The 10,000-nt window shown below is 38.5% G+C and overlaps 1 protein-coding gene across 1 annotated transcript in view; it reads right to left on the reverse strand.

Annotated features, from left to right (window-relative positions):
* LOC123516116 overlaps positions 1-10,000 on the reverse strand; it is a gene marked incomplete at its 5' end in the record, with an annotated part of 16,013 nt that overhangs the window by 4,496 nt on the left and 1,517 nt on the right. Inside the window, one exon of the mRNA XM_045275221.1 lies at positions 1,060-1,120. Coding sequence (XP_045131156.1) covers positions 1,060-1,120 — 61 coding nt within the window. The remainder of the gene's footprint in view (positions 1-1,059; positions 1,121-10,000) is intronic.

Genomic DNA, 10,000 nt, shown 5'->3' on the forward strand with positions numbered 1-10,000 from the left:
AGAGAGAGAGAGAGAGAGAGAGAGAGAGAGAGAGAGAGAGAGAGAGAGAGAGAGAGAGAGAGAGAGAGAGAGAGAGAGAGTTCTATAGGTGTGAGAGACGTGGGGAATGCGTCGCGGAATGCCCATGACCCTCCCATCCTCCCAAGGGTACAAGAATTAGGAGTGGCAGCTGAATCAGTGCGGTCTGAGTGGAGCATGGACAACTTGGAGTAGCTGAAATCTGCGACGCTGATTCCGCGCCGTAGAGTCGCCGAGCCATTCAATCCGCACAGGAACCAAACACTTGTCCAGCAGGCGGAGTGTGCACAATTCCTTGTGAAAGGTGGTGACTATGATAGTATGATTCTTTATGATGGCTGTGTGTAGCACGCAACAACAAGGAGGATGCTCAGGTGACGCTATATTCCGTGCTTTAGTGCATTGATGTTTAGTTTTAAGGCTCATATTTCATATATTTTCTCTACGATAGAAATATATTTATGTGCCTCAACATTCTGTAGTGCTGCAAACGTTCCTAACCTCTAGGACAAATTATGCTCACCAAAACATTAAAATAAACGCCAAAATTCGACATTTCTGTGTAATCAGTTTAATGGATTTATTTCATGTGATTAAAACATCTGTCGTGTTTTTGTCGTATTTTCAAATGATATACTCCCGGAAAATACTTGCTTTCATCTTACCACTCCCAAAAAACCCGCTTGGTAAGGGGTAGATACAAAAGCCAAGAACAACTCACCACACACACTTCATGGAGAGAGAGAGAGAGAGAGAGAGAGAGAGAGAGAGAGAGAGAGAGAGAGAGAGAGAGAGAGAGAGAGAGAGAGAGAGAGAGAGAGAATTAGAGACGCTAATGCAGTAATCAAAACAAACGGAAATATGACCAAGCAAACTCGTATATTGCTTAGTTCTAAGGGAACTGCTTCCACCACTGTAACCACGAAAAACTCATCTCTTCCTTTTCCCTGACCTCCTAGAAGGTGAGCACAAAGAAGTTAGAAAGAGTCTTAAGCTTCTCTTACTTCCATTCCAGCACTTCTTACTAATGAGCGTACTTACTCCATCCCGTTGAAAGACGTTGTTAAGGGACTCAAACCAGGGTTCCAAGCTGGAATCGTATCTGAAATTAAGATAACGATTTAGTCTAAGAAATTAATTGTGGATAAATACAAACTTTGAAGCCCTAAAAAAACTTCTGATTATGATGGAAAGGAACCAGGAATCGACTACTTCCTTCACAGACGTTATTACATCCCTGTGAAGACCATCGTATCAACATACACACACATCCACATGCTTAAACAATTCCAAGTGTGATCACCATTGCTTATGTTTACCCTGAACGTAAGTAGATGTTTTCTATTATCTTTGGGAATACAAAGAAAACTTTTAAGTATGGGATACTAATATAAAAGAGAAAAAGACAATTTGAAAAGGAAACCAACATGAAAGCCCAGACTACTAGTATTTTACACATCCAAAGCGATTACGTTAATCAACACAACACGTAGGGTGCACGTAAGTACACGTACGTACGTGCGAAGCAGCCGATGCACGCAAGGCATACAATGTGCTTGCAAGGAAATAGGCCACATCTTCACCAGCACCACATGCCAGTGCCCTTACGACACGCATCCTCTGGTATGTGGCACGCAGTACTTGCACAACATAAAGAACAACGTGATGAATACCTGCCATGCACATATTTGACAAGCACGCCTTCCAGAGTATCAGTTGCTGCAGCACCATCGGAGGGTCAACAACGTCCCACTGCTCACCATGGACGCCTTCGCCCCCATCAGAGATGGTCTTGATGCCGCAGCACATGTACAACGATTTTCTTTCATTTATCGTTGTATTCTGTTCATATGTATGTCTGTATTCGTTAATTCTCTCAGTAAAAATTACAATTTTTATTTACATCTTTCTATAGGTATGTTATTTCTATCATTTTATATGCATATCATAAATTATATACATTGCATTTGCTTTTTGCTATTATTTAGTCACATAAAGGCTATTCAACTATCGTCACTTTTCAAGTATCTACGAAATTGTTATTTCCATATTTCACTTTCCATATTTTACTTTTACTTGTAATTGTATTAATTTCAGTTGTATACGTGCGTTTGTTACTTTTCTCAGTATAAATTGCAATCATTATTTACGTAGTTACTTAAAGTTTTATAGTAATTATAATATTTTACATTATTTATATTTAATTTGCATACTGCTATTATTAGTAAAAGTCACATAAAGGGTATGAAAAAATGCACATTATTATCTTTATTTGCAGATTGGCAAATATGAAAACACTGACAGACAGGCAACATACCTCTAAACACATCATGCATAAAGTGGCACAGAAACAACAAACATGTCAACACAGCATACACACACCAACAAACACACAGACAAAACACTGTCTACTGATGGAAGCGATGGAGTGGTGCTTGGAGGTTTGTCACACAGGCAAGCAGTACGTGAACTGTCGACGTATGGTCTACGCACAACTTTTACATACCTTGTACTACGTGAGTGCACAGCGGCGGGAACGTTAGAGTAGCGTGATTTAACGCGAAACCTCAGGTACTGCGTGCGTGGCAAGGCAGTGCGAGACTCTTGCGAGGCTACAGCGTGGCAGGTCACGTAAGGGCTGGTACGCTTCCGGTACCGATCATGTGCGGACCACGTGGTGCGGCTATTCGTACTTATTGTATTGAGACTGATGTGGACACTGCCGCATATTTGGAACACGTTCCAAAGATACCATGCCACTCGCGTACCGGCGAGAGGTACGTGGCGCCCGCACGCATCCCCTTCGGTACGCCCGGGTATATTTCTCGCACCACGAAAGTGTTACGTGGTTTTTACGACGTGTTTACCGTATGGGCAAAATTCTACATACCGGATGATACGTGCTTCACATACATGAATGTGTGACACTAGCATTAGACATTGTTATACTATATTTCAGAACTAGGTCAAATATGTATTGTACATGTATTATGAATATATGTATAATCATTTTTACCTTGCCGAACATAGACAACTTCCTTAGACAAAGTACCACAAACTCGCACACACAACGTTTACTTTCTCGCAAACAACTGCAGCTCCTCAAAGGTCAAATATTTTCATCAGGACTCTGTTGAAAGGCCACCAAGATGATTATCATCATGAGTACTTTTTATCGCAGAATTCTTCTTAAAATACCTCTATGAAATACACGCAAAAAAAAAAAAAAAAAAAAAAAAAAAAAAAAAAAAAAAAAACTTTCGGTTACTTCCATCAGATATTCTCAATAAAAAAGCCAGATGCTTGTTGGGTGATGAAATGCTAAAAAATGCAGCGCCAAGAAAACCATTAAAATACTCTAATTAGGGAAGTTTGAGAAATGCAAATAGTCATGTGATCTGTGTATATATCATATTGTTTGACCTTTTATTTTCTTGTCCACGGCTTTTATAGTGAACATAAAACTAATGATGCTGATTACGACAATACTGATGACAGTGATAATGAACATATATGCCAACATACTTTTTTTTTTTTTTAATATACAGTTTATAGTTCATCTACGTCTTAATCCAGTGACATTCTTCATCCTTTTCCCCCCTTTTTCTAGTCCTCGTAATTTTTTTCTCTTCTTTTCCTCCTTGTTCTCTTCACTTTTCTTTTTCTTCCTCTTCTTTCTCTTCTTCTGAAATTGAGTAGCATTCTAGTATTATGTTACTCTACTGCTAACCATACCAAAACAATAACAGGATTTTTTTTTTTTCCCCAGACACAATGAGTTCTGAGTTCTTGTGGATATTTCTTTCCTGCACTTTCTCCTCTAGGTGCATCCTCTACGGAATGTCATCATCATCATCATCAGCAACAACTTAAGTGCGTCTACTAAGATTACAACGCTTGTCACTGAGAGGTGGCACTTGGGGCTACTTAACTGTTGGGTACACTGGTCTGCCATTGCCAAGGTGTCCACTAGATGCCGTAAATGGTGTCCTTCCTGATGATGTCTTTATAGCCTCCTCGTCTGGGCGAGAATTATGGTGAGAAAAATCTTAATGCAATCTTAACGCGGCGCCAAAACCAGTGAGTGTCTCTTGGTGTGAAGTGAGATGCGGCCACAGACTTCTTCCCCTTTCTCTTCTATTTTCTTTTTTCTTAATATCTTTGTCTGACTTACGGGGAAATTCTGAGCCGCTTGTAGCATCAAGATCGGATTGTGTAAATGTAATGGAGTGTGAGAGGTATGAGAGCGACAGAAGAATGATGTGAGTGATGCTGAATTAGGGCATGACAGGAATGAAAGTGATGTAAATAGGAAGGAAATAGATCGCGCTGCTACTAGGATTGTGCATGAAATCGAATGAAAGGATGATTGAGGCAGTGAAAATAGTTCCTGGGGAGAACGTGGTGTGCTAGATGTAGTAATCAGTGTTGTAAGGCTCTATTTTTTGTCTTTTCCTAAATGAAACATCGTACTAGAGGCCTATTTCCATTACGGACAAACATCTCAAAATAAACTTCTGAAGGGGATATAACACACATCCCTTTATTTCTTTTTATCTCTCTGGAGTCTCTATTGTTTTCTCTTGTTTTCCGTCACGTGGTTGTGTTCTCAAACGTTCCGGTGCCTTATAACGATGATGCGACCTCCTGTTTTGCTTCCTTCCTCCTTGTAATCTGCGTTATTCCTTTTGTTCCTTCATCTTTAATTTCTTAGTCTACCTTCCTTCTTTCCTTTATTGCTTCATTGTATCTTTCTTCCTTCATCTTCATTTCTTCACATGCTCTCCTTCCATTCTTCATTTTACCTTCCTTTCTTCCATTTCTTTACCTTTTCACGTTCCTTCCTAGCTCCTTAATTTCTTCATTCTACTCTTCCACCATATTTCGATTCTTTTTCCTTTCTCCTTCATTTCTTCATTCTACTCTGAAACCTTCCTCATCCACTTCTTTTGTATTTTGATCTAATGTTTTTTTTTGGTTAGAGACATGCGAGTAAGGGCGTCCTCAAATCACACATTCAGTAGCACTCCCTGGACATAAAGATGTGGCGGCGAGGTTTCCTGCAGCCAACACTCAGGAATGCGCCTCCACGTGCAAGGTAAAAGCTACGCCACTTACCGGCCTCCTTTTATTGTCATATGTTAATAGCCTTCCTCGTTATAGCAATTTGTCCGCTGCAATCTGTATTTTGGTGTTGATTTTTATTGTATGCGTGTATTTTTCTTATTCATTTATCGATTTTTGGTTTAATTTCAACTATTCATTCATCTAACAGTCTAACTATAGATTTACTTTTGATTTCTATCTCCGTGTCCATTAAATTCTGTATATGCGCATTCATCCATTAATTCATTGATTTCCAACTTTTTTATGTCTTTTTTCTATATCAATCTGCGTTTTCATTATTATTTTTTCTCTATTTGTCCATTTATTTGGGAAGTCTTTAAAGTATCTCTTTATTTGTGCATTATAAATCAACTTACTCTTGGTGCTCCATCCATTCACCCATTCATCTATCCGTCTATCTTTACATTTGTTTATCTGTTTCTACATGAAGCCATCAATACATTCTTCAAGTTGACAAGCTTTATTTTCCATCTATATTTTCATCTTATTTCTATTTACGTATTCATGACTATTCACTCTATATTGTTACGTATTTATCTTTTCATTTAGCTATGCACTCATTCCACTATTAATTTGCTTGCTTGCATACGCATCTAACGTAATCTACATAACTATCAGTCCTTATGTATCTATGCATTTTTAACGTTTTTACTTGTATCTATACTAATTCATTCATCGATATTCACATACCTGTATGTATCTACACATACATCCATTATAGTCTCTCAATTTATATACCTGTCATCACCTACAATTTGATTATCAACCAGTTTTTAAGTATCTGTAACCTTCCATTCAATCCAATTAATCCATATTCCAGGTTATAATCCATCTAAGTTTTGTGTGCTCTTCTGCAGTGCTCAATTCACTGTAGGAATCATCGTCTATCAGTTGACTTCATCAATTACATAATCAATGTAACATTTAATTGTCTGTCTTACTAAATACTTGTAACCCTCCTTTCACTCTTGAAAATTAAAATTTTTGCCCTTAAACCTTCCATCATTTAACTGTCTGGCTTTCTAAAATACTGTATCTATATCATCTTGTTCACTCCATTAATCGCATATCAATTTATCTTACTGGTTATAATCCATGTAATATCTACACGCGTGCATTTCTAAATGTCCGTGGCACTCCAGGAACTCCCTCCCAGATGGAGGCACCGACACAGTTCTCTCCTTTGTCATCAGTACGGCCCGCATACCTCATCTGTCTGACTTGTCTCTTCTGTGCATTCAGCCAATGCGTCTTCCTATATCGAATGGAATATCCTTCTTGCATCTATTCATTTGGTTTTATTTGCATGATGCCTAGTCCTGTCTTTTTTTTTTTTTAATCCTTTAAAATCATATCCCTCTTATTTCTTTCCATCTATTTGGTTTTAAAATCTTATTTTCATATCTTCTTATAGTCAAGTTATTTAGTTCTATATTCCTCTTTTTCCCTCCATTTATTAGCTTTACTCATATCTAATTCTATCTCCCTCAGTGGTCCTCTTCTCTATTTTCTTTCTTCTATTTATTTGGTTTTACTGTCACTTAGCTTTCTGCCCCAATCTTTTTTTTCCATCTATTTGGTTTTATTTTCACTTATGTTTATCTCCCTCTATAGTCTTTAGTCTATAGTCTCCTTATAATCTGAAAAATATTGTGCATTATGCTAACATATACCGAGGCCTTCGAAAAGTTACATAAAAATGGTAAATTAGAATTACGGCGTTGCTTTGGTTGGTAACCTTTGAACAGCAAGCCGCTTATTATAGTTGATGGATATAAGTAGCGCTGGTGAAATGCTTAACTTCTACTGCAAGAATGGCATAATTTTTCTATCCTGTATGGTTCTTATTCTCTAGCGTTTACTTTAACAAGTCTCGCATCAGCCCAGTTTATGTAAGCCATCCCGGTAAACAGTAACATCTATAACATCTTACACCAAATTAATAGATGAATGAATGAATAAGCAAATAGAAGTAACATCCCTTGCCTCTAAAACCAACACAGAACCTTACCACTTTCACAGGGAATTATTCGTCTTTACTATAACATCTGATCTAGTGTTTAACGTGAGAGTTTTTACCCCGTACATTCTTCAACCTCTTAACTCGTAAGTAATGTCAGCCAACGGGTACTGGGAGGAATACGACAAATTAAATACTTGACACACACACACACACACACACACACACACACACACACACACACACACACACACACACACACACACACACACACACACACACAAATGAACAAATAAGACCGCCAGAAGATTCCCCCAAATGCATCTTGGTCATGCCGTCTGCAGCCACATCCACTGCTGGGCATGTTTTATTAATCTCCCGCCTGGCCGCACGTCCGCCCCTTATGACACCAGGGAAGCAAGGACACGCCATCACAGGAACCCCAACCCTGTATCTCCTGCTCTACACATGGCGAGCTCTCGCCTTAGAGTTATCGGGAAGCTGCTTAGGTTACTCGCAAGAACATTACTAAGTAGAGAAGCTACAAAAGAGCCGTCAGGTCTATGCGTTGAAGTCCACTCATGAAAAGTATACAGCGATTTTCTCCAACTATCCTATCTATGAATTTATCTGATCTTCTCTTATACCTCTCTATCTCTAGCTCATTTGCCCTGTACAAAGCATTTCCAAGTAGTAAGTAATTCAGATGTCCTAGTCCTTAAAGGATCTCCCTGCGCTTTTCAGTAACTCTTCCCACTGACTCTCCATAATACATCATGAACACTCCGTTGTCACCCCCTAAATCTCTTTCTCTAGTCATGCCAAGGTTCCTAAACATTGAAAATGACTAATATCTTCACACTTATTTTTAATTTGATTCAAATCAGCTTTGGATTTACCATATATATCTGATTCATCTCTTTTGAATAGATATGACTTCTTGTTACTTTCATTAGCAAATAAGATTTGCAAACATAAGAACATGAGAAACAATTTCATCCATTACTTTATACCTAAGTTTCTCAATGAGTACCTGTGCAGAAAAGAGTGTTTGTGGAGTCCTAATGTGCCACAAGACAGTCAGTCAATAGAATTATAAACGTAAAGAAAAGAAATATCACAACGATGAGTATCACGTTCATTAAGTGTTGAAAGACAAGCACTGCAACATTATCTTTTTTTTTCCGGCATTTTCTTATACTTCACAGATATGAAAATCTCTCAGTCTTTCTCTTACTCGAGTAGAATGAACATAAATCATTAAATAAGGCTGGTACACGAACATTTTTCATCCTTATCTAACACAGTAAAAACTTGCTGGAGATTGAATTACAACTAGGTGGTGTTTTTACGAGCCTGCATGAGTAGGATTTATTATGAAGTAGCCTGTTTGAAAGTCTCTTAATTTTACTTGAGTATGAGAGACAAATTAAAGATTTTTGTGTTTGAACATTACCAGAGCAGATTAAAGGATAACATCATGATACAAAAAAAAAAATTCACATTCAAACAAAGTCAACATTGTGATGAGAAGAGTTACATTTCACTTCACACTTCTTTTGTATTAAGCTTACATTCTCACCCGTTGGCGGTATTGTAATACTTAGGAACCACGAGACACCGCTCTTTGTACTGACACTAATTGAAAAATAAGCAAGGATGAAAAAAATACATTAATTAAGTGAGGAAGGGACGGGATCGCTTTGTGCATATAGAATACACCTGAAAATTAAGCAAAAACAAATTAATTGAGGAGGAGAATGCTGCACTGCTTATTAGGTCGCCTTGTGACCGAAACGTTTGAGCATACATATATGTAGATTACGCACACAAGGATAAACCCAATGAGGTGAAAATAATACATACAGCCAGAATCGTCCAGTTGTTCTGAGGTAGACGTAAGGAATAAGAAGACAGGGCCACTGCAACACACAAGTAAAGGAATGCAGTACGTCCTGGTTTTACCTTAACCGCTTTACTTGGTTCTCTCTCTGTCTGTCTGTCTGTCTCTCTCTCTCTCTCTCTCTCTCTCTCTCTCTCTCTCTCTCTCTCTCTCACGTGTATATACGCGTAAGTGTAAAGCGACAAGTCGGAGAGAGATTTCCACGTCACCGCAAACCCTTGACTTGGCGGGTTGAAACGCGGCTGAAGAAAACAAATGAGAGAGGTGATTCGTCCATCCTCGTGTTGACTGATGCTGTGATCCGCGGGTCTTATTGTTTACCTGAATGACTCGCAGCCCGGACGCTGTGTGCTGGAGTTTTCAAATAATTCGCACAAGAGACAATTTGCATGTCACTCCTGCGCGGCACAGAAATAAGGGCACCGGAGTAATTGGCAAATGTTAGCCTCCCTTGTTTGCTAAGTGAAGTGAACACCGCCAGTTTATGAGACTATCGGTTTGAAATGCAGTGTAAAGATTAAAAACGACTCAAGCTTGTTTTTCTGACACAACAACCTGCACCACACACCACTCCAAAACAATAAGAGCACAGGGAGGACAAATTTCTTACCAGGCTGCGAGGGACATTGCTTTTTTATATACAGAAAACTTCGGCTGTCGCTATCATAGATTTTGCTCGTATGTGATACAGCAAAATCTACAGAAAAAATCAAGATCAGTAAATGTACAGTCAATCATCGAATGGATTTTTCGTGCAAGCTCAAATAAAGAAATATGTCGCTACTTTGAAAATGTGGCCAATGCGAGAACCAAATGAAAACGAAACTTTTTTCAAAAGAAGTTAATGGAATCATTCAAGTAAAGTCAATAAATTCCAAATTTACACGTAATTCCTCTTCCTCTCATCATCATCATCATCATCATCATCATCATCATCATCATCATATCATCACCATCATCACCATCATCATCATATCATCATCATCATCATC

Source organism: Portunus trituberculatus, chromosome 40 (assembly GCF_017591435.1).
Source record: "Portunus trituberculatus isolate SZX2019 chromosome 40, ASM1759143v1, whole genome shotgun sequence".
NCBI lineage: Eukaryota > Metazoa > Arthropoda > Malacostraca > Decapoda > Portunidae > Portunus > Portunus trituberculatus.